This window comes from Agelaius tricolor, unplaced genomic scaffold, assembly GCF_023055355.1.
Source record: "Agelaius tricolor isolate 1412-34295 unplaced genomic scaffold, bAgeTri1.0.p SCAF_8, whole genome shotgun sequence".
Classification (NCBI taxonomy): domain Eukaryota; kingdom Metazoa; phylum Chordata; class Aves; order Passeriformes; family Icteridae; genus Agelaius; species Agelaius tricolor.
Genome location: NW_027269268.1, coordinates 9,296,131 through 9,322,073, shown reverse-complemented (window position 1 = coordinate 9,322,073; position 25,943 = coordinate 9,296,131). Strand labels below are relative to the sequence as shown.

At 40.7% G+C, this 25,943-nt stretch overlaps 1 protein-coding gene across 24 annotated transcripts in view; it reads right to left on the bottom strand.

The window, feature by feature from the left end:
* Positions 1-25,943, bottom strand: part of ADGRL3 (adhesion G protein-coupled receptor L3) — a 493,463-nt gene that overhangs the window by 257,095 nt on the left and 210,425 nt on the right. For 23 of the 24 annotated variants that reach the window (XR_011679905.1, XR_011679904.1, XM_071431603.1 and 20 more), the window contains 2 exons: positions 8,374-8,394; positions 7,424-7,637 (listed from right to left, as the gene is read on the bottom strand). Coding sequence is in view for 22 of the 24 variants with exons in the window: in XM_071431603.1 (XP_071287704.1) it covers positions 7,424-7,637; positions 8,374-8,394 (235 nt within the window). In the remaining 2 variants the exon portion in view is untranslated. The remainder of the gene's footprint in view (positions 1-7,423; positions 7,638-8,373; positions 8,395-25,943) is intronic. The other variant, XM_071431591.1, reaches the window with a different exon arrangement.

The following is a 25,943-nucleotide window of genomic DNA, read 5'->3' as shown; positions in this document are numbered from 1 at the left end:
AAGCCAGTGCTGGTTTTACACGTCTTGGAATGGAACATGGAGCTCAAGCTCCAAAGATTCCACAAACGATGCAGTCAAAAGTGTGCTGAATGAAAGCTTTGAAATGTCCTAGAGAATAGACAATCCCCTGTGTATAAACCCAATTTCGACCTCAGGCACAGACTAACTGAGCTCTTTTGTACATGAAGAAAGAAAGAAGCAAAAGAAAGTGATATAGATGCATTACTTCAAAGCCATCTTACCTCACAGCCCTTCAGACATTACTCCTAACCAGAAAACCAACCAGAGAAGAAGTGTGCATACATCTTTCTAATCAAAGGAAACTTTTGCTTTGTTATCTTAAGATAGCATAAGTCCACTTAGCCTGAACAAACCTTACAGACTATCTTGCAATGCTTTGCACAGATTTAAGCCTTGTGACAAGAAGACCAAGCATCTGAAGGACAATTCCTGTGACAGCCTCATATGACTGTCACATTCAGGTGAATGGAAACTGAGCAAGAGCATCTTTAATGTTTATCACTTCAGCTACTTGGGTAATGGACAAGAGGTGCCACAGGAAGCATGCAGATGTCACCATCATATTTTCTGAAAAATCCCTTTGCCAGGATTTCTTCTCCTGGGAAGCTGAGAAGCCTCAGAGAAAAAAGAAAATAATATTATCTCATTTGCTTCTCCCTGTTTTGCTGCTTTGGAATGTGGTTGGAGATTGTTTACCCAACATGTGAATTGCTTTTACTTAACGACCAGTCACTGTCCAGCTGTGTCCAGTCTCTGGAAAAGGTCACACATTCTTAATTACTATCTTGTTAAGCCTTCTGTAAGTATTCTTTCTCTATTCTTTAGTATAGCATAGCATAGTATGGTGTTCTTTAATACAAAATAATATCATAAAATAATAAATTAGCCTTCTAAGAACATGGAGTCAGATTCATCATTTCCTTCCTGCCACAGGGGACCCTGAAAATACCACATGCAGGTGCCTGGCTTTAAACTTTGCTCCTTGGGCACTTTGGATGATGCTTGCATAGTACAAAATCTGTTTCAACCAAAGCAGAGAGGAACACCCAAGAGCCTAAAGCTGCATCTTCCCTGAGCACCCTTCTTGTGGATCCAGGACTCTGCTGCCAGCAACACATCCATCCTTGCCCAACCCTTCCTCCCACATTAACAATTGAGCTGATGCTCTCAACAAGCCTCAAACACTCAGAAGAAAAACAGAAGACAGGAGTATGTTTCACATAGGTCTTCTCCCAATGGAAAAAGCTACATATGAAAGGCTGCCAAGTGCTGGCTGGTTCCTTCCCTCTGACAGGCTGGAGGTGGCCACTTTCACACTAGTTAAGTAATAAACCTGGATTTTTCCTGCATGGTTTTCAGCACATCATGTGTTCAGAGATTCTGAGGCCACTACAAGGTATGATTTACCCAAGAGATTATCCTGTGTCTTCTCTTTGTCAGTTAAGGCCAGGGTTGGGGGGAAACTGGAAAGAGACAAAATGAAATATCTGGAAAAACTGAAACTTAGAGAACAGCAAAGAATAATTTCTCCAGCATGCCCATATCAAGGAGGCCTTTCCCTCTGGCCACAGGAGCTGCTGGTTGCACGTTGCTCTCTCAGTTCCAGTCTGGATTTTCCCAAATAGCAATGTGCTGGAGTCACATGCTAACAGCAACCAAAACCCGAGAGCCACAGCACAATACAACCATCTATTTATTTATTGTAAGTGTGGTGTTTTATAGCTGGCCACAGCTACCAATTGGTACCCAGGGAGGCCTAAAGCACTATTTTTGATCTACAGAGCCTTCCATGGTTTGGAACCTAATTACCTTCAGAAGCTACTGCCTCCTCCTCATCTGTTACCATGGCAGCTGCAATGATCTGAGAGGTTTGAGCTGGCAAACCCTGATTTCCTAGGGTACCAGGGCAATTCCAAGGGGCTGTCACTTTAAGAATTTACTCCAACATCATTTTCAGGAAAGGAAGAGGTAGGATAAATTAAGACCGTGTAGGCTGGGAAGTAGCAACCTATTTTAGAGTGATTCAACAGCACAAAACCCCACTAGGACTTACTGTTGTTGTTTGGCTACTTTTGATTTTTTCCCTGTCTTAGTAATATAGTATGGACCCTAGTCCCAGGGTCAAGGTTCAGGTGAGATTAACACAATTCCCTTAATTTTAAAATCTTTCCACATGGTGAGAAAATAGATGATTTAACCAAGTGGTGAGGCTTATTTTCTAACGTTTAAAATCAGAATCCAGAGAGCATGAGTTTCACTACTCCCCACTGATTTCTGTTGGTTACAAGAAGTGTTTAACTGCAACATTAGTATTTTTCCATATTGATGCTTTTCACGTGGAGATCTCAAAGCGCCAGACTCAGGCTTCCCAGAAAGCCTAGCTTCCCATTGCAGCATCTCAGTCCTTCAGAAATGTACTTCTCATGCCATCTGTGTGGTAACAAATTTAGAAAAATGAGTAGTATCTTGGCAGTCTTAGCAAAATGTGCTCAGGATGCAGAGGAGGGTGGTGGGGGGTTCCTACCAAATAGGGCATTCAGTATCTGAGTCAGAGGTGATGACAGCATCTAAGCAGGGGGCTGTTTTCTAAGAAATATGCCATTAATTTTGTAGAGCCTGACACAACCGTGCTGCAGTTCAGCTGAAGCCATCCCCTTGAGTCCTGCTGATGGCCTTGGCAGCACAGAGCTTCCAGGTCTGCAGCTCTCCTGTCCTCTGCACCTTCCCACATGCACTGCAACAAGCTACTTAATATACATGACTCTACAAGAAAATCCCCAAAGTAGTCTGTTCAAAACCAGCAGCCATTTTATGAATGACCAACGTGAATGATCCTATCTGTAACATACAGGTAAATCCTGCCTCTTTATTTCCCAATGCAAGTGCAGATCACTGACATTTGAGAAGTGTCTTGAAAATCACGGGAGATGATAACATCAATAACAGTCTGCCATGAGATGCAATATTATTACAATAATAATGGCACTCATTTCAGACTCCTGCATTTTTCAGGTCATCAACCAAAAACATTAGCAAAATAGCCCTTCAGGAGATGAAAAATCTTTGCAGTATAATGCAAGCTGCTTCATTCAATTTATTTATTCTCCCCTACACTGTGCAAAGTGCCTGCTACCATCCCTCCAACTACCAAGAGAATTGTGAGTGCCCTTCTCACATAAAAAGATTAGACCCTCTGATGAAACTAAAGGGAAATCTAAGAGCAGCTGACCACAGTCTTACATTCCTGCAGTCTTGCACTTTTTCTATTTTTTTTTTCCTCTTTAAGTCTTGACCTGCAATCTTCATCAATGATGTCAACACCGAAACCACAGGGACAAGCCATGCAGATCAGACCGAAACCTAAAGGAAATTAGCCCAGCTAAGCTACTGCAGGCCCAGCAGGACATCTAGTACCTCCCAGCTGTGCTTCCCTTCAGGGCAAAAGTGAGGAGATAGCTGAGCAGCTTTCAGCAGCCCTCATCCCCAAGCCAGAAGTGGTAAGAGCAGCATGCAAGAGCTCTGCATGGCTCTGCTGTGGCAAAAGGCAAACGCTACCTACTTTGCAAACTGAGCTCTCTGGCTGTTGAGAGAGATGAGAGTTCCCCAGCAAGAGCCTTCCCCATCTTCCAGGGCAGAAAGAATTTTGCTTTGATCCTGAGAAAAACTGCTGAGACCTGTGAACATTTCTCCTGTCTCTTCTGCTCTGCCTGCTGGTTTTGTCATTTTGCCTCATTATTCCATCCCTCCTTTCCTTCCTCCAGAATAAGAGTAGCAGATGATGGTTGGGGTAGACAAGGATCCGAAAAGCAAAAGGAAAGTCTTGCTCTTGCCTTTAGAGCAAAAAATCAAAGTGCTCCGTGTGTGTGCACCTACATGTCAGGTACTTCCTACTGTTCCTATTGGGACTTCCCTCTCCCCAGCCTTTTCAACATTTGAGGTTAAAGTCTATGGAAAAGAATGTTTCAAACTTCAAAGTTAAATGCAAAGGTGGTACTGACAGCACAAAGTTCTGTGAACATACATGCAAAAACCTGATCCCCTCTTCTTCCTTCCCTTGCTTTCAGCCCAAGATGCTTCCTTGGTGGGAAGCATGAACAGGAAATTCTAGAGAGCACATCAAAAGCTATTTTTTTCCCTTTTCCCTTTAGGGTGCTTTTAATATACTAAACTGTGTTAACACTAAAAAAATAAAGGTAACTCTTGCAGGAATAGTAGGCCACTTTCCCCTATTGCTCACAGAAAACCCTGGCAGTTGGAATGGATGATATGTTAATTTTGTGGCACAGTCACTCAAGAGAGGGCATAGAAGTCTCCCATGGTACAGTGCACACAATTTACAATGAGCAGGGTTAAAATTTAATTAGTTGTTACAGGCCTTGCAAAGATGTTTCTCCAAAGCAAACATGCTACGAAATACATTTTTTTCTAATCACATCAGAAAAACTTCAGTTCATAAAGCACACTTTTTGAGCTGTTATGGACAACAGCTGCTTGGATGTTTGAAGGAGGAGCTGGCAAAATTTAAAAAAATAAATAAAAAGGAAAAACCTAAAATAGGTCTCAGAGATTTAATGTCGTATAAAATAGCTCCCTACAAGCTCTTTAAATGTCCTTTACTTCAAGCAACATTCCCAGATTGTAGAGAGTTTCAGGGCAATACTTGCAGCAAGAACTCCTTGTGTTCCCTCTGCTTAGGGGGCTCCACAAACACACCGTAAGATTTATGCCTTTCCCTTTCAAAATAACCTCATGTAATCGTCGGCAAAAATTAATTTATGTAAGCATACAGAAGAAAGGAACATGTTAGCTCAGGCTGTTGGGATTTTGGTTTTTTTTTTCAGGTTTTTTTTGGTGGGGGTGGGCTGGGGGAGCAGTCACTAATATCTACCATAAATCTGCTCACTCACAGCCTCAGCTCACACACTAACACCACCTCTGTCTCACACACACTTTCCTTCCCATCTTTCCCTCTCTCCCTGCCTACAGCCAAGCCAGAATAAGTCTGAGCTGGCTGCACAGTGTTGCTGATTAAAATTTGCCAGTAGTGAGACAACTGACTATAGAGCCTACAAGGGGACTGTGTATTTATGAATGCAATAATTAATCAATGCATAATAAGCACACACTGTGCATACCACTCTTCTTTGCATGCATAGACAGCTTCAATCACCATGCAGGTTTCACTGTCACGACAATCTTCAGTTCCCAGCAGCTGCTCCCCCACTCTGCAGCATTAGCAAAGACAAGCTCACTGTGTCAGAGCCTGCATTCATCTGCAAACCCACCCAAATACTGCTAGATTGATTAATTTTGAAGGTAGAGGTTTTCAGAAGAAAATGCCATAGTTAGTGCCACAGCTACTAGGCTGTCACAATTTTCCTTTTAAACTACTTTTTTCAGAGGCTCAGCTGTAAAGCGTACTCAAAGCTGTGAGCTGACAGACTGGTTTGCATCTTAAGAACATATTTCATTTTAATGGCTTTATTTTTAAATTGTTTCAACTCTTTGAATTAATGGAGACTTAAAAAAAGAAATGAGACTGACAAAAATGCAAAGTAGAATATTTTATCCTTTTTTACCTGTCTTTTAACACCAGAATTATATTTATTTTCAAGAAACTCAATAGTACCCAGTAATAGGACTGCACATTTTTCCCCCTTCAGTGTCCATCCCCTTCAGCACCACTTTCTGCTGCCAACATGGAAGAACAGAGATATTTTGCCAGAGATGAGCTTCCCTGCTAACTCTCTGCTAAGCCCTTTGAGCCTGCAGTGATGATACCTGGAGGTGAGTAATCACCAGAAGTTTTCATTGCAGTACCATGGGCACAGAAGACAATTGTGTGCCCTCCCTGACCCAAGGGCCAATGTTTATTGCAGATTTGCTACACGTAGGGACTGACCAGAAGGTTGCAGAGCTCTGCATTTGGCTCGAGAGCTGTGGCCTAAAGGACACTAATAAATATATATATAAAAAAATATTAATACTTTGTACTCTGTAACAGGCCACAAAGGGGATGACATGGCTTTATTCTGCCAATATGCAGAGGATTAAGGGTTTCTGCTTGAAGCCACTAACAACCTGAACAGGAGAATTACAGTAATTCCACTAAAACCACACGGAATCCAAGGCACTGGTTGATGGCATGATGTTACCCTTCCCACTCCTCTCGAAAATGCAGCTGGCACAAACCCTCTACACAAGAATTCAGCCAGCTACTCAAGGAGGTCCAGCTTAAAGAATGGTCTTAGAGGAGCCACATGCAGCAGTGGGGACATTTGTCACAAGACTCCTCAACATTTTGAGACCTAAATACTCAACATGGAGCAGTTTGTAAAGGGAAGTCAAAAATAGCAGTTAGCATGTGAAACACAGCTGAACTCATGTTGCTCACACCAGTCCATTTTAGTGCAAAGCATTTCACAGCAAACAACAGCAAGATGCTCCATTAAAACCCTGCACTGCTTTAAGCCATGAGGTCACTGTTAGGACCCAAACACATGTTGTCATGACATCAATTAGCAACACTTTGCCTATGCCAATGCCATTATTAATACCTTGAAATACTAATCTCTATTACTAATTAACAGTCAAATGCACTAAATAATTTTTCATGCATTAGGAATGTATTACTGAATTCAATTACATGTCAAGAGCTGTGACTTATGAATCCTTCCCACAACACCATTTGTACCAGAAAATATCCTTAACAATTCAGCAACATTTAAAAGGCTTTTCATAACCAAGATACGTCTATATTGGAATAAGCTGTTAGGCCCTGGCTCTGCAAGCAGGACAGGAGTCTGTCTGTATGTCTGACTGTATCTCAGTTACCACTTCCAAATGCAGCAGCCACACTTAACAGCTACAGTTATTATACAGAAATTCAGCAATTCATCAATGAGAATACCAATGCTTGACTAGAAATTCAGATCTCACCTAAAACAAAGCCTGGCAACACAAGGAAGGATGCAGATGACTCTTTGTGTCTTGACAACTGTAAATGTTATTCTGAACACAAAATATTGATTGTTTCAAGGAGATTACTGGCCTTCTGTTTGAACACAGCACAAGAACTAGTGAATATGCATTTTGAGAAAGATTTCACTTCTACATTCATTAAGAGCCTTGTTGATATTTAGGTATTTCAGAGGGAAAACTGGGACACAGAGAGAATCAGGATGACTGATGAGCAATACTTACAGGAAATGTTATTTATATTGCGTGATGCTAAACCAGCTTGGTTAACCCCACAGTTTAGCAATGCTAGCTGTAATTCTGTGCACACACATCCACACTAAGCACCTGCATTTTCTTATGCACACACACACACACAAACCGGTGTGTACACTCCGGATTAAAAAATCGACAGTCAGCAAACAAAGAATATTAAGCACTATACCTTTGAGTCATAATCTTATAGGCATCTGGCAGATAACAGCGGATATTCTCCATCTGAGCAGGATCAGAGTCACAGATTTTATCATCAGTCCTGCCGTAGTTGGCACTTTCGATCATGATCACATCTGTTCCCGGGCAGCGCAGCTCGATGGGGTAACTCTCGCAGGACAGCTCCCTTCGGACCACAGCCATGGGCACTGGGGCACGGCTGAAAGCTGCAAGGATTAACACAGAAACACAGTCAACACTGGCTCTCCACGCTGAGGCTAAAATTAAAAGCGGAATCACGTTCAGCAGAAGGCTTTACCCATATGCTGTGCTGAGATAGTTTCGGTACCACTCAGATAAGAGCTGCAGGAACGGGGTCTGGTCGCTGGCTCGCTGGCTACCCAGAGAAATCGCTCCTCCAACTCAGTGACTGCATTTTCTCATTTTAAAAACAAGCTACAGATCCCTTTTATATAGGGCTTTAGACATCCCTTATTGAAACAGGCAAATAGCAACTATGGCATTGTTATTATTTCTACTTACCAGGTGAAAAACTAGTTGGCTTTGATATATAACATTACAGTCCTCTGTTGAACTTGAACAAGCAAAGAAAATTTTATGACAACAAGCAATCCAAGAACCAGGATCCCACCTGCTCAGTAAGATTGCACCTGTCCCACAGCAGATGTAATAACATCTGTATTGCTCCTGGTCCTTTTCTTAGCCCTTAGAAAAAGTGATCCTAATGGCTTTTGCTGTAGCCTGCAGCGTGCCAGGGGATGGCCTGCAGGTTCTGGCAACCATCCCAAAGTTTAGGCCCTGCAGGGTCCTACTTTCCATGGAAAGGCCAATTTATGGGACACCAGATGATTTAAGTTCAGTCTTAGCTTTGCATTGGATCTGCTTAGATAGTCAAATAGCTGGCAAATACTTGTGAAATTAAAGAGCTCTCAGAAATCTTACCTGTTTTAAAAGAAATCCAGGCTACAGTTTGCACAAGAAAAAAAAAAAAGAAACACACTTTGAGATGCCTTGAAAACAAAGCCCTAAAGTATTAGTAAACAATGCCACTTGACAACAAGCAATTGTATTTCCCATCTTTACAGCCTCTTTGATCCAAAGATCTTAAACAGCTTGATGAACGTGAATATATTAATCCCCAAATATCCACATGAAGTAGCTACACATTGTCTTTCTCAACTCAGCCACAGAAGGGCTTTGCAGCTTCCAGAAGATCTCATGGGAAATCCATGGTGATGCTAGGAACCAAATACTTGTTTCCCAGCCTAGCACACCAGTCACAAGCTGAAATAAAAGCCAACTCCTTTCTTCCTTTATTCCACAAGAATGAAAGGAACCATAAAGGTTTCCAGATACAGGGATGATGTGCCCTCCGAGCTACATTTGTGCACTTCCAACCACAAAACTCAACATACAACCCAAGGCTGTCTCTATGTGATGGTGAGAGGTTTAAGCCTCCAGTAGATCCATGGTCCATCTGATACCAGGCATCTTTCAACAACTCTTTCCTCCTGCCCCATTATAAAAACACCAAAATACCCTCCCCATAAACCAAAAAACCCCATCCAATCTTCTGCTGGTTTGTTGCATAAAACTTCCCCATGGTACATGCACACCAAGTTTGCTTATGGAAAATAAGATTATATTGCTGTTTCTCAGAACACCATTTGACTATATCAAGGCTGCCCTGTCTGTCAGGCAGCAATCCAACCCATTGACTTCCATGAATCCTTCCATTATTGTCAGTTGTCTCTTTTATGTATCACTAGACAGATTCTCTGATCCCAATTTCTCTAAATCTGCAGGGATTACTTTGATATCAGACCCTCCCTGGTATGCCAGAGTTGTGGACTAATTGCCAAACTCCCAAGACAGACGTGTGCTTATTCTTGAATAATAGCTTGCACAATTAGCACAGCTTTAGGGTTTGGATCACTTGAGATCTCCTCCTTCCCTGAGCCTGGAGAAACCGTTCCGCCCTGGGCTCATATTGCACCATACATTTGTTAATGCAATAAATTCTCACTGCCACCAGCTTCTCCTGTTACAGGAAGAGGAAAATGAAGATGACAAGCATGAACCTTTAAGGTGCACTGCCTCATTCTTGCCCTTGGCTTGACACCACTAGGCAAAAAGGTGAATGGAAGAAGGATGGGACAATGTTAGAGACAACATTTGATAGAAGCTATAAGCCAGCCAGAAAGGCGGAGTCAGCAAAGCTCAGCAATTTTAGCCTGCCCTAAAAACAACTTCAAGAGGTATTAAGTTTGCTTACAGGGGTCTGTCCACAGAAGCCTGCAGCAGGCTCTGCTCTGTCAAACACTGGACTCTGTGGCAGAAGGCCAGTGCTGACCAAAAAACTTCTGATGCCAGGATTCTGATTTTGGAAAAGAGCTGTGGTGAGCTCTCCTCGCAAGCCTGTTCTGTGCTAAACCTGAGCAGATTGGTGACATGGGAGGCAGAAGGTTTCTAGCAGCTTTTGGCAGAATGCTGAGGCCAAGGGCCCTCCCTCCTCCTGCCATGTGCTTAGATGACTCCTGTTAACTGCCAAAAAAATGACAAAATGAGGTTTATAGGCAATATTAGCTGTTTGGAGCAATGGTTTTGCCCAGTCCTTGGGCAATTTGGATCATTTTTCTGGAAGGTTAACACAGGCTATACAAAGGGCAAAGAGAGTTGGTAATACTACTTTACTTTTTACAGTTCCCACTACAGAAAACAAAACTTCTGAGCTGCACGATTCAGAAAGTATATTTTTGCTCTTAATTCCTATGTTTTGGAGTGTTTTTTTAGTAAGTATTCTATATCAATTGAACACATAAGGGCTGAGGAAAACCCAGCTTAAAATCACAAAAAAATAAATGCCTGAGAATTCACTCATAAAAACCTGGTGTATTTGTCAAACAGCAATACTGCACAAACGCAGCTAACCTTAACTCTTGTGTTATGCTGGAAATAAGACATTGAGAATGACTAAAAGCAGTTTACAAAACCATTAAAAAGATACTTCTCCCCCTCAAATGAAAACACATTTCTAGTATCATGGGTGTGTCTCCTGTACATGAGACTTTACAGCATTGATCTACTAAAACTGGATGCATATCAGTTCCAAGGATGCCCCCTGAACACCCCAAACCAAAGCTGAACAACCCTTCCCCAAAATAACAGTTCATGTTCTACTCTCCATTACAGAACCTCTGGACAGATGCAAACATTTCTAGATGCAGCTTTAAACTTCCTGGAATTCACCTTTTTGTCTTTCACATAATCACTTGACTGCTTGCTCTAAGAAGGACAGCTTTCACTTACAGACACCTCCCTGTGGCATCATGGAGTCAACATTTACATTTATTTTCTGGATAAAAAGCATAAAAAATTTAACACCCGGGAAAAACTAGAAGCAGCTGAATATTGTAATAGAGCATGATCTCCTGTCATGCTTTCTCCTAAAGCAATAGGAATGTTTTCCATCCTGCCATTGACCACCAAATCATTCACTTTGCATGGTGTTTTTTTCTACTTCAGTATCTGCAATAAATACTCCGAAAGGAGATTAGAGCCTGGCTGTTTATCTCCTTGTAAACACATTTTTTTGTTGTTGTGCCCCTATATGATAATCTTACTTAATCACTTTTACTGGTTTTCCTGTAAGGAGCAAAGATGTTTTGCTTTTTGCTGTGAAACAAGATACATCAAAGCCCATCTGTGAAATACACAGCACGATTGTATTAATTCATTAATACACTTCTCTCTTCTTTGAGCAGCTCCCTATCTCCAGAGTCTCTCACTGAGCTCCTTATTTAATCTCCTAAATAAGTGACCTAATTGTTGGCTTGAAGTCAAGAGGAGCTGATGGCTGCTCACTACTTTGAAAAACAGGTGTCTTTTTCCAGGATCCTATGTGCAGACAGCCATCTAAATACACAACTTAAAAAGAGTTTTTTTCAAATTCTTTAACGTTTAAATGTGTGCCAACTCGAGTTTTTTAAGTGCAGCCATTCGGTGGAAAATAATCCTCCTGAGCTTCTGCGGGGCAAAGTGAGAGCAGAGGGTGAAAAGGCAACAGATAATGACAGGATTTTATCTGGGCGATTTAGAACTCCTTTGTCTCTGCTAATTTCAGGAGCCGGAAAATTAAGTAAGTCATCAAAATCTTGTGCTTTTTCTCCCCCTCGCTTTTGACCTCAGAACATAATTGCCTCTTGTCATGCCTGCAGGGCACGGGCTTGTAGTTATCACTGTGTGCTTAATCAAATGCCGAAATAGCCTTTAAATTATGTGTTTCCTTGGCTGCTAGAGACTCGTTGAGCTCTGTTACATTCAGAGGCATGATGGTAGTAGATGTACTTTTAAAAGAAAAGTGTGGGTTGATGCTTTTAATTAGGTTTTATATGCAATTTTCCCAGCAAAATCATGTTCTGGCTCAGAATTTTCAGAGCAAAAATTCAGTGCATATTTAAGGGCCGTGAAACAAAAGCTGGAATTGTAGAGATAATTATTTTCACAAGCTCTGTATATGATTTGGTCTGCCCAGCTAAGTATATGACTTACTGTTCCCAAGTGCAAACAGAGCATGCTGTGGGAAGAGGTTTCCTAGTAATTTGGAAGAATGCTTCTGTGTTTGTAATTTTGCAGTATTTAATACTCCCACAGTTCACCTTGGCTCTGTGGGGGAAAAAAATCCTACAGTAACAATAAAAAAGTGCCCCTCCTCTTATTCTCAAGCCTACTCAGGTGTGGGTAGGAGTGGAAATCCCTTTCAGTCAATGAGTCAATGGGCTTTGTAGGGCTCACTCCACTTTCTGAAGTGCTTTTCTAAACCAGGGCCCTACTTCTCCCCATTAGGATATAAAGTCTCCTTTGTGCATAAATTGTTTGCATGCAGACATTGCTCACTATTTCTTCTCTGTCTCTCCTTTCCTTAATCCAAATTATGCCTGGCCTCTGATCTCAAGAGCAATATTAGTAGAAAGCAAAACCTTGAGTTAAAGATGGTGACCACAAACATTTCTCAAGCATCCAATATTCCCACTTCCCTGTATTTTCAAAAATTTCAACAACGTTCTGACAAACTTAAAATAGCTTGGCTGGTCCAAAGTTCTCTGAAATCTTATGATTAATATACAAATATGGAAATACCATTCCTTCTCCCCCACTTTCTCTACAGATGCTGAAAATTAAAAAAAAAAAAAAAAAAAAAAAAAAAAACGAAAAAAAAAAGAAAAAGCACAAACAATGTCTTTTCTAGAGAGACAGGGTGGAAAAGCCTTTCTTCTACTCTCAGCCTGCAGTGGGGTTAAAGAAAGGTGCATCCTGCAGACAAAGGCTGGTGCCAAGATATTGCAGCAAATGCTTGCAACATCCATATCCAGCTTCCCCGGGGAAGAATGGAAGACTGAAGGCAGCCAGTGTGGCTGAAGAGCTGAAGCCATCAGCAGTGCAAGGCTGGACAGTCCTGGTCCCCATTCCCAGCTCTCCCCTGTGTGCCTCAGCTGATTGCTGTCTCATCTATCAAAATGGGAACATGATCTTATCTCCCCCATTAAGCACTCTAAAATCTGCCATGGAAAGGAAGAAGAGAATTAGATGCATCCTCAGAAAGTGATGCATGTGGCTTCAGCTTTGGTTTCCCCACACGAATCAAATACCCACATCCTCCTAGATTGTCTCGGGTTTTCTTATATTATAGATTATATCAAAAGCAATTTGCAACTTTCCTTTGGTCACCTTCACCTTGATTCCCCCTTAGCCAGCAAACAGCCAGACTTCACAAACTCAAAGAGCATCTTTTTACATGGTGGGATGGAGTATTCAAAAAAAACCCCCAAAAAACAGAAGAGAGACTAGGCAATACCCCAGCCAAAGCAACCAAAGAAAAGCTAAAAAACATGAAATCCTCAAAAACTTCTTCCCTGTGCTGTTTATGTGGAGGTTGAGGTCAACTATCTTATGGTTCCATAAATTGCTTACTCTATCTTCATTACAGCACGCAAGGGGCACCTGCTAGGGATTTGCTCCCAGCTTCTATGAGTGAAAATAGAAGAGATGTTCATCTGTAAGTTTATATCTGATGCCCTCCCCCACAATTAAAAGGATTCACAGAAGGTTGTAGCAGACAGAGAGTGGACTTTCTATAGGGACAGGCAAAATTCACACACAATCAGTGAATTTTCCAAGGTGACACAACTATGGATACAAACAGGAGCATAAAAAACTCTAAAAGCTAGACAAGTCCTAAATTGAATGTCTCTGAAGCAAGCCTCTGTCTCCATGCATAAGCCTCATGGAAAGCACCTTCTATTTCCAGGCACTCAAGATCTCAAAGCAGGGATGGACAAACAACTAGCTCTTTCCACCACCCTCTGGATGCCCAAAAAGCCCAGGGCCAGCAGCCAGAGGATTAAGCACCAGACAGCTACATCCTGGGGTAATTCTATTGCTCCCTCTTCATAGCATCAATACTCCTCATCTCTTTGCCATGCTCAGCTGATAAATATCCAAATATCCTTGTTCTCTCCCCTTACATTCCCAAACCCTTATCTAAGTATGGAGAATCTTTCCTTATGAGTAAGAAGCATTAGATTATCTTAGAATCTCTCAGTATGTTCCTAGAGAAGAGAAAAGAAACTCACAAAGAGTACTGTGGGAGATCACCAGAAAACAACAACAAGAGTGAAGTGGATTTGCATTTGCACCCAGGGGCAAGTGTGCACAAGGGAAATCGGTCATTGAAAAGCCCTGGGAGAGAAGAAAACAAAGCGATAAAAGAACAAAACCACAGAATCAAGATGGTAGCTGTGAGTGGAGGAGTTTGGCAGGAGGAGGTGACTGAGGCCCTGTGTGAGGCCAGCCTGAGCCAGGGAGACCCAAAGCAGGCCTGTGGGAGGAAGCAGAGCACCAGCAATGCTGCGCTTCCTTTCTCCTCCTCCATTCCCCCCTCCTGGGACTCGGGGGCTGCTGCCTCCTTAGGGAGTGATGGGAAACCCTGACAACTGCAGCAAAATTGCCTTTCAACAAGGCCCCATCCTCACCTATCTCCCCCTGTCGTGGAGAGGTGAACACCTCTGCAGTTGATCTCCACACCAGAGCAAGGTGTCACCAAGGGTCACCACCCTCCAAGCTGCTGAACAGGCAGTGCTCTGGGGTGCTAAGAGCACCTGCCAGCAGAGTGTTGTGGGAAGGAAAAGGGATCCTGCTTCCTCCCCAAGACAAACCCTCCTATCCCCTGCCATAGCTCTGCTGCTGGATGTGCATCCAGCTCTGTGCTTGCTGCACCCCTTCATGAGGCAGGGCAAGTCAATAATTCACCAAGAAACTAAACCAGTGTGGGGGGAGAACGGAAAGGGGGGATTTCTGCTGGGCTGATAAGAGTTGAATCAGCTCAGAAAAGGTTAGCTCAGGTCATAGGGAGAAAGCAAAAGATTTTTAGAAGGAAGGACGGCTGAATTTAGAGTGCTTTTCAAAAAAAAAAAAAGCACCTACCTACCTTCAAATCAGAGGTCAGAAGCACAGTCCCAGCCTGAGCTAAATGTCACTTGAATGAATTTAATTAAAGCAGAAGCAACAAGTTGAGAACAACAGACAAATAAAATGTGGCCTCCAAGGGGATGTTGAATGCAAGTACATTAATATTTAGGCCCCATCACAGGAAAAAACCTATTCCCAAATATCTTTTCCTTTGCAGTGGATCATCTAATTTGTAATGAAAGGCACACATTAAATAAAAAATATTCTTTAAATTTACAGGCTTCTTTCATGTGAATTACCTTTCAAGTGTAGGAAAGCTGTGCACAGACAGGGAAAGTGTCAGAGTTTAAGCCTTGTACTGTGGTGCTTAATTTCTATAAGCAATCCTTATGGTAAACTTGCCCTCCAGCCTAACAGTGACATTATTAAATATCTGACTTCTATATCCTGGTCCATAACATTGAGACAATTGTATTCTCAATAAAAGAAGCATTAGGTTCTGAGCCACAGGGACCGGTCCTTTTTACAAATCCATACACCACAAATTTCACTGGGGTCCTTAGTAATGAAAAACATGCCATGTAGTTCTTACCCAACTCAAAGTTACTGTTGTTACAACAGGCACTCAACTGTCTCCAACAAAATCCCAAAAAAACCCTCTAAATCCGAGAAGCTTTGACTTTGACATTGCTGAACAACCTTGGTATCTCACATTTAATACAGCACAAATTAATGTGGTGAAGCGAGAAGATTTGAGTAATAACTGAATTTGCTCCATTTCAAATTACTCCAGTGTAGGTTTTAATTGTAGTCATTAGTAAGGTTAATCTTTAATCTCATATAAAAACTTTTATAAACCCCCGTAACAGGTATAATCATAGAGCCAGTTAGATAAATGAGCATCAAGGGTTTAGTCTAAGAACATTAAGTAAAAAGAATCTGATCATAATTTTCATATTTCATATTATATAATAAGTTCATTTAAAATTACAGTTTGTTTTTGTTCCAATTTAAAACACTAGCTTAAATTCCTACCCTTTCTAAAATAACACAAAGCTAGAATAGCTTTCCTGCTACCAGCAGAGCTATTTTAGGTTTGCCATTAGAATGGGCATCAGCAGGATTTAGTGGTGGCCTAGGTAGATATTTCCCAGGTGTTCTTCTGCCTCTTGTACCACTGTGAACTGGGAGGTGGCAGCCCTGGGCTACAGGAAGCAAGACAAGGATAACTGGAGGAGGCCAAGACACAAATGCATTCTCAAAAGTTGGAAATTATACAGAGCCCAGGTTTGACTTTTATCTCACCATAGCAGAAAAAAAATGGGGGTGGGCAAAAAGAGAAGTGGGGAAACCCCCAAACATAAAACAGCACCAAAGTAACTAACCAACCCCAAAAAACAAAAAAGTCAGGAAGAGACCTGGTGAACTCAGCAGGTTCAGCAATTCTTTTAAGGCTGTAGAAAATTAGACAGGTTGGATGTATCTGGAGCTTTGCTGAAGAGCTGCAAATAATAGACTCCTACCAAGAAATACCTTCGCAAAGTTAAAGTTTAATTTTGATTTACAGCTCCCTGAAAAGCCTCTGAAGGGGAACATTAAAGCTCTTGTAGAAATATCTGCATTATTACAGAAATGATGAACAGCAGAGTGGAGATTACTTTGTGCTGTTTACAGACTTGTTTATCAGAGCAGTAAATCTATTTTTAAGTTTGTACTGCCTAGAAAGGAGAACTACGTGAAATGTCGAGAACTGTCCAGAGAAAAAGACAGGCAAGCAAAAAAGAATTTCTACCAAAGTATTAGAGACTGACACTCAAATATCTGCAGAAAAATCTGGGGCCCCGAATATTTACCATTTAAACCAACTGCTTTATATCAAAGGCCAAAAATGACACCTTTAGCGTTCATTTTACAAGAAGTTTCCCAGACCTCAAAGACCAGCCATCTCAGAGAAGTAAAATGGCTAAATCATAGATCACTAATAACTGATTTTTCTTTGTGTTTTAGCCATTACCGCTCCTTTGAGTCTCTGCCATAAATAGCAACAGGGAATTTGTTCTTTCCACTAGCCATAACTGTGAAAGTTTTATAAAGAAGTCTCAGACTACCTTAAGATCCTGACTTCTCAGAATTGCATCCCATTTTTTTTAATATATATGCATTTCTTAAACTTTTAGAAATGCATGGTGCATATGAAACAGGCAAAATGGCAAGTGTAGTTTTTCTACATGGCAAAATGACATTTGGGGTCCCCTACTGAATTTTTAAAAACCAATGGGTGCTTCTTAGTGTAGATAACCTGTGAGTAATCTACAAAGAAAACCTGGTCCCCGGCTGCTGGATGAGGTTTTCCATAGCATGCCATATATGAGCTCCATGCCAGGAACACTGGCATGGGATCCAAGATCCTATTTTTGCTGATACACTAACAAGAATTACAAGTATTTCCATAGCATGCCATATGAGCTCCATGCCAGGAACACTGGCATGAGATCCGAGATCCTTTTTTTGCTGATACACTAACAAGAAGTACAAGTAGGCTGTGCCAAGCCATTCTTTGTAGTCCTCTGAATCATGACTCCCCAAACTCTATGACGTTTACTCCCCCTCCTCCTTTGACCTCAAAATATCAAGGATTTCACCTTGAAGTTACTAGCAGCTTCAAAGAGCTTTTCAGAAGCATTCACATTCATCTGAACAGTGGCCAACTTTATTTACTTCCCCTCAATCTTAAAAATAAAGAACAGTAGGAGAATTAGATTTGGGGAATGAACTGAAACATGCACACTTGCTCCAGGTAGAAATATACCTGAAGTAAAAGCAGATTTTCAAGGAATTCACATATTTTTGTCCATAGAATCCCTTTCTCCTCAGTAGAAACTAGCAAAACATTAAACTAATTAATTACCTCCAGAAAATGGTTCACCTTCTAGGAAACACAACTATAATCTTGAGTGATGAAGTTTCCTATTGTGCCCACCTGCTCACAGCAAGCACTGTCCTTAATTATTTTCCCTTAACAGAACCTGTGCAAATATTGCTCCAGAAAGACTATACAGCTAGATATGGGTGTGTGCTGATATAATACTTACATACACATAATACTGCCCCCATCTCAAGGTGAGTCACAAAAAAATAATTTAAAAAAAAATTCTGAAATTATGTTCAGCTGTAGGCTCCCAGAAATGCCCTGAACATATCAACTGCTCCCAGAAAAGTCATGTGAACAGCTGAGAGCTTCTGGGCTTTGTAGTAGGGAGGGGATGCAAGCCTGTGGTACCACCAGGACTCTCACTGCAGATTGGGGCAGCCAAGACACAACAGTGTGGCCAAACTCACCATACTACATTTTAATCTGCAATAAACCACTCTGAATCCTGCCCTCGCACACCCCACCAGCTGCAGAGCTGTCCCAGGATACAAGTTTCTATTAATTTTCCACTCCAGCCCTCAAAGTAGTAACAGCAGCCTAATAAGCATTTTAAAAAGCAGCAATAACAAGTGTAGTTTAAAAACAAAACAAAAAAAAAAACCAAAAAAGCAAAACCCCAGCCTTGTACTGGTTGAAAGCCAGCCCTGCTTTATGGAAGTCCCTAAAGCACTGGATATCATGATTCATTATTTGTTCTATGGGAAACTCTAGGGCTCCTGCAGACACCCATGTGCACAACTGAACAAAATGAGGGTCTGTGCCCCAAAGGACACTTTAAAGAGAAGAAGAAATGTGTGCAGGTTAGGAACAGGAGCTACAGCGACACACAAAAGGATAGTCATGCAGCATGAGTAACAAACAGGTGCAGATGCTACACTTGAGGGCACAATGCTCAGTAGTTCAATGAAAATATGGCTGAAAAAAAATTATCTAAGTTCAGGAGAAAACCACTGCAAACAACTGTGATGGATGGAAGACTCCTTCTTTTTTAGCCTTTTTTTTTTTTTTTAACACAATCACTAGACTTGTTTCAAATTGTCCTCCTTCAAGAGGTAGATGAAAGAAGTAAATCTTTTGCTGATCTCTCTGGCAGCAAAAACCAGGATATATTTGCCCAGTCTAATCAGAGAGAGATAGTGGGCCCAAAGGCAAAGAAATATTTTTGACAAAATAACCTGATGAAAGAGTCCATTCCTCCTTCCCCTATAAATAAGGTGTGAGAGAGAGCAGGACTTTTTTCAAGCACCAGCACTGCTGTGACACCAGAGGATGCTCATCAGAAGGGCACAGAAAGGGGTCTTGGAAAACCAAGGCGCTTGCTTAGCACTTGGTAAATCCCCCGTGCAGTTTGTCCCTAAAGGGTTTTGAAGGATTCTTTCAAGTGGGGAAAAAAAAAAGGCAAGCATCAGAGAAAGGTTTCCAGAAAACTTTCTGGGAGATAATTAATTAAATTTCTAATGAAATTATGTTGCAGTACATTTAAGTGCACTTTCTAAAGAGAAACTGACTTATAGCTAACAAAGGATCCATTTCAAGCACTTTTTCTTCCATCTTTAATATCCATTTCCTTTTGTACCTGTTTCAAGCATTGTTCTTCTAGAGTTATTTATACTTCACATCTAAAATTTTCTGCTTTTTCTAAGAATAAAATTGTTACATATTTGCATCATCTTGTGCTCCCTTTTCATATTTGAGGAAAGAATTCTGCTGCCACTGTCCCTCCAAGAGAATTTTTGGAGCACAAGGAAAAGCCTTCATAAAATAAATCAGATTTTGCTACTTAAAATTCTTCTAATGCTCCCCATTATTATATAATAAAGGTCCCCAAACTGTGCAGAGTAAAAAAAAAAAAAAAAAACAAAACAACAGTTTTTCAAGGGGGGTAACAACTTAGGCAAAATACAAAAGGCCACTGAACAAGTTTATTGTTGAGCCAATCTTTTTGATGCACTGTAATATTAGCCCTTATTGATTGTGTTGATCACAGACAAACAAAATGCAAACAAACAAAAACCCAACCAAAACCACAAACAAACCAAAATTGACTCCCTAAAAAACCAACAACAAACAAAACCAAAACCACCAGCATCAACAAACACACAGATGCCTATGAGCAAATAACCACAAACCAGTTTTATTTGGTAAGAAAAAAAGATCACAGTCCTGACTGGTAACACAAATATTTGAGGGTTTTAGCCGGGACAGCTCCACATAGGTTAAAATATTTCACACAAAATTAAACACAAAGGAAGATTTAAGATTAAAAATGCAGACAGTAAACTGAGAAGTCTGTTTCCACACGACAAAATCCCCAACCCTGCAATCTTGAGAAATGGTTTCTTTTGTTAAATAGTCTATTCTCACTTACAAAAAATAAATTAAAAAAAAAAAAAACACCACAGCAGTGTAGTTAACAAGTACAAATTACAGTTTGGAAACACAAACATGCAGTGCTAAAAGCTCAAAATACAAACTAAATAACTGTAGACCATCTAACTAAAAAAAAAAAAAATGCTTGCAGACTTTTTAAAGAAGCATCAGTATTTTTAAACTAGTAAGGTTTGTGGGTCAAAGACAACCAGCTATCAAGCACAAACTGAACTCCCTACAAATATTCACTAACTCTCTCCAATCTGTATTTAGAAAGAGGCAAACAGAATTATTCATCATTCACAGTGATAAAGAGATGCTTTCAGTTTTAGCAGATATTTGGAAAGATATTAATAATAAAAACCCCAATATATTCAATCTGAAGAATGGGAGTTTATAAGAAACCCACAACCCCTTTAGGAATCCCCCTGCTGTTTTTCAGCCTGATTTTGGGCACTGGCATTTGGCATTTAACAAGTTTAAAAAAAAAAAAAAAGGCACGAAAACAGAACATAAGTCCAATTGCATACAGGAAAAACGCATTAGCTGCTGCCTCTCAAAAACTAATGTAAATGTGGAACTGTCATCTCAACCACAGCATTTCTGGAAGTTCAGCAAGAACCTCATCAGTCCAAAATCATTCAACATACTTCTTGATGATCTGAGAGAAAATAAACTCAGAGCTTGCCAAATTTGCAGTCAGTGCAAAAACTGATGAAATGTTAAGTAACGACACAGACCTTGTCAGTTTTGCAGATTGATCTACACACACTACCTGAGCAGACCATGCTCAAACACAGACAAATCCAAGTCCACGTAAGCATACAAGAAGTGCTCATTATGTGAGACCACAGACCTGCAAGCAGTCACTCTGAAAGAAGACTGTTTCCATAACTGATAACAACTTGAACAACATGCAGCAGCTCAAAGGGCAAACACGAGCTCTGCAAGTATGAGGAGGTGAATAATAAGTAGAAGTGGGAAGGTGAAATTGCCCCGCATATGGTGTTAATGAGGCCATTCCTTCTTGGAAAATGTACACATTGCAGTACCCTACACTTCAGAGGGTTTGTCAGAAACTTTGAAAGGGTTTGCAAAAGAACTTTAAAAAAAAAAAAATAAAAAATCAAGTAGAGCCTGGAAAGCCAGTCTAACAAGTGAGCCACCAAAATTACTTAGTCTGTTTAACTGGTCTAAAAGACACTAAAGGACTATTCTGGTCTGCAGGTAGCTACCAAGGGAAGATATTTCTCCTTAAACTAGTAGAAAAAGGCAAGCAAGATCCAAGATCTGGAAGCTGAAGCCTGATACATGGAGATAGAAATAAGGTAATATTTTTAACCATGTGAGCAATTTACCGTGGAACAGTTTACTTATATAGATATATATCAGCTGAAGTACCTAAACAACAACTGAGTGTTTTTCTGAAACACACAGATGCCTGATTCACAAATTACTGGGTGAGATCTCTACTGTGCAAACAGTCTGGCTTGTTGAGTTCCTTTGTATTTTAAGGATCTATGTAGATTTAGGAGCAAGAGAACAGGAAGAGGAAGGGGGCATTTAGCTGCATGGAACTCAGTGAATTTATTAATTTAGAGTAAAAAAATATAAAAGAAAACCCAAAAAAAGACCCCACACTAAAGAAATCAACAACAAACCCCCCCCCAAAAAAACCCCAACAAGCAACACAAAACCTCCAGTAAGCTCTCATACAGAGCTGCTGAGCTTATACTACCTTTAGTGGTTGTAAACAGAAAAAAAAATATTTCAGGATGGCTTCTTTGAATGCCCAGAAATAATAAATGGCAAGGAGGAGGAAGGGAATTGCTTAATGCAAACCAACAGATGGGATTTTCAGTCAGAGGCTTGCTTTGTTTTCATAATGAACCATAATCTGTGAAATCTAAAACATTTTTTATTTGCTGCAGTGAGACAAAGACTGCAGTAATGGCATGTGAATTATTTTCTCCACCCTTCGTCCTTACAGAAGGTAACAATGCAGATGCACAGGACCTGGAATAAGCAGCCAAAGTTTAGAAGGATGGATGAAATTGTAGGTATGGTACTATGTGTTTAGTAGGTTTGTCTGTCTTGGGTTTTTTTGGTTTGTTTTTTTCTTTAATTCAGCCTTCCACTATGGCTATCTAATAAATAAGTGTAATTCTGTAAAGGATATTAACTGGCCTCCCAGTGTTATTAGCTAGCATACACCCTACAATATTAAATCAACATCAGAGACATGTAAGGGCCTGCTATGATGTTACTGCGATGGGTCAGGGGCATTATTCCCTAAATCTTACTTCCCAGTCATGGTGCTGCAGGTGCTCCCTATCCTGGCATAGTTCTGTGAGTTGTCTCTGGCTGTGCAGCCCCTGGTGCCAGCTGTGGGAGCTGCAGAGAGCCAGCAGCACTGCAGAGAAGCAAGGGCTGTGTTCTGCTGGCAGATCTGTCCCTGACAGTCAGGCAAATCAGCATATATATAATATATTATATATATATATATATCAGCATATATATACACACACACACACATTCATCATTCCTATATTACATCCGGTTACATTATACACTCTACCACAAAATGGACAGGTAAGCAATTCAATGTTAAGGCACCAAGCCAAGAAAAACTTAAGCTACCTGGAAGCCTGGAGCTGCAAATAGTTGCTGCCGCATATATTGCTTATTATTTTGCTGAAATCCAAGATTTAGGTTTCAGAAACATCAGACATCTACTTGTGGCTTCTCAGCACACTTATATTCCCATAACATTTTGCAATATAAAATACTGATTTCTATTCATACACATTTCCCCATGTTATCAAGTCCATCTTCATATTAAAAATAAATGAATTTAAAATGTAAGCAGCTACATATATAAGCACTCTGCTTCAAAGCCATACTTCATCTTTAAATAGCAGCAATCAATACATACACTATATAACCTAAACAAATTTCTATTATGAATTCCTAATGGATGCATGCTTTGGTCATTTTTATTACTAATATATTATTGATTTACAGAATACATTACCACCTTAGGCATTTGGATTTGCTGAAGTCCTTACATTGTATTTGTAGTTTTAGTCAAAATACGAGCCAGAAGTCAATACCCCATTTACCACCAGCACAGCCACACTACAGAGTTAGATATTTAATTATGGTCTGACTCTCACAGTGGAATCATAGGTCTTACACTGGCACACATAAGTCATAGTTATTAATGTAAAATTATCCATGAGGCCTGCCTGCTTGTCTTTCACTCTATTGCCAAAACACTTTGGGAGTCACAATTTGGACAAAATTTGCGAAAACACTGGCAGCCTAACCTTGCAGATCCCTTGCAGGGCAGACTTTCTGTGAAATCAAAGCACCCACTTGGGCTCTTTTGCTCTGAATCAATGAACAGTTTCTCTTTGTTGCCATTCACATCAGGGAGCAGTGATTGACTCCTGCAGTTGCCCAGGAGAAAGGAACCAAACAGCTTTCTTTGATATGAATACTAATAGCAGCAGACAGGGAGAAGACAGCATGCCAATCAGCCCCGCCACTACCTCCGAACACAGGCTGCGGAGAACACGTCAGCTGCTACTCCGGGAGGCTTCAGAAGAAGCCTGGAATGAGATGGGCACATCATAATATTGTTACAGAAATCAAACCCAAAGTGTTTGTTTACTGCCACAGGCAGAAATGAGGAGGAAAAAAAGGCTTTTGGGTTATGGTTTCTTTGGTGAAACCATGCCACGTTGCTGGTTTGCAGATCTACCGTCACACAGGTGCAACACCACACGTGTGTCTTGCCAGAATATTATCACACCTTGGGCAAGTCAGGCTTTCTGTCAAAAGCCAAGCACAGAAATGGCAGAGATGCAGTATCACAAGCATCGCTGTTTTTTCAGCTGCTCAATGACACAACTCTCCTTTAATCTCTAAATAAGTTACTTCCAGGGAAAATCCAAAGTAACATATTGCTTTTCTGGTTTTAATATCTTTTAAGAGATGGATGAGAATCCATCCCTTGAGGAGAACAGTCTACAAGGAGCTTCTCTCCGTTTCCTCTTTGTCTTTATTTTGTTTTGTTTTCAAACTGATGCATGTGAGGACAAAGGAATAAAATACATACAGAGTATGAGTGCTTTACACCCTTTTTGCAGAAGAACAAACAACTGCAACAGAGACAACAGTAATCAAAAACACGCCTGAGAAAATAACAGCCGCAAAAAAGCAAAAGTCATATCAATTGCTTAGGCCTCTCTGCACACAGAAGTTAAGTGAGGTGAAGCGAAAAAGTTTAATTCACTGAGCTGACTAGAATTAAACAAATGAGCCATCTAAAAAGTGGAAGATCAGCTCCTAAAAACCTGCCTATAATGCACCTTGTCACACCAACTTTAAACTGCTTTTTCACCCACTGTCTCATTCCTTACCTAAAGGCAAGGTGCTCACCCCCTCCTCTTTCATTTCTTTCCCACACAGGGATTCCAGCACATGCCCTGAAGGGGACACCCAACAGGAGCCAAATTTAGAAACTATCTCAGTCTTGGTCTTCATTCCAAAACCAAAGGGGACAGGAAAGCTTCAGCAGTGTGTTGAGAGGTCCCTGAACACAACACATCCATGAGAGAAAAACATCACGTCAGTCTTCCCTGCCTTGTCACCACCCAGCCATATCTATCACTGCAGTGATAACTTTGAAGACCAGCCACAGAACTATGCAAGAGGCCATCCTAGCAGACACAAAGCCTGACAGATTCAGAACACACCCAGCAGAGGCTCTTCCAGACTAGGGTAGGACTCTTGAGAGGTAGGACATTTTGCAAAAAAATCCCATCTTTAGAGCAGTACAGGAAAAAGCTTCCAAAGGCTCTGCTGACAGACATGAGACATTTTATGAGCAGCTTTTCTGTTTCCACCCTTATTCACCAGTGGCAACAAGAAAACAGGATCAAATATAAAATTATTCTGATGCCTGGACATGAATCTGTCACACATAGAGACAGTTCTGGAAATTATCCTTGCCTCACCTCCCCCTAGAATGGCTTGTGTCCAGGACCCCTAGGTTATAGAGCAATTGCCATTTTGTGAATGTTTACTGCATCACCATCCCTTTCAACACATGCATGCAAAGCATGGTGAAGCTGGTAAATACTGAGAGCTTATTTTATTTCTGTGTCTTGTCCCAGGCAAGGACATGACAAAACATCATGTTTCTAAAATTAAACCATATTTATTAGCAGAATTCAACAAAGAGGTGCTGCAATTTTACTGAACTTCAAAGCCACAGGCAGGAGTTTGTGGCAGTTGTTTAAATCAAATGTGTTATTTATCCAGATTCACATTGAACAAAGCAATATGTAAGGCACACCAGAACTGGGAAGAAACTTAAACAATATCTCTCCTTCTCTTTTTTTAACACACAGCCAACACTGTCTCCATTGAAATATCTTCCAAACAAAACAAATTCCTTACAAAGATTTTTTTTTCTAATTTCTTTAAATGCAATTTAAAACAGCTATGCAAAATAAATAAACAAAGAGAACCTACAGGAAACCTTTCATTCCAGCCCAACGAAAAAGCTTAGTTGAATCCCACACAGTGGTTTGGGAGGGCTTTGGGGTTTTGTTTTGTTTCCTTTCCCCCACTTTAATTGTTTCAGGAAGGGTACCAGAGCAGAGAGACAGGAGGCAGGAAATGAGGAGGCTGGAGGCTATCAGTAGTGGAGAGTTGGCTTTGTTGGCTGCAT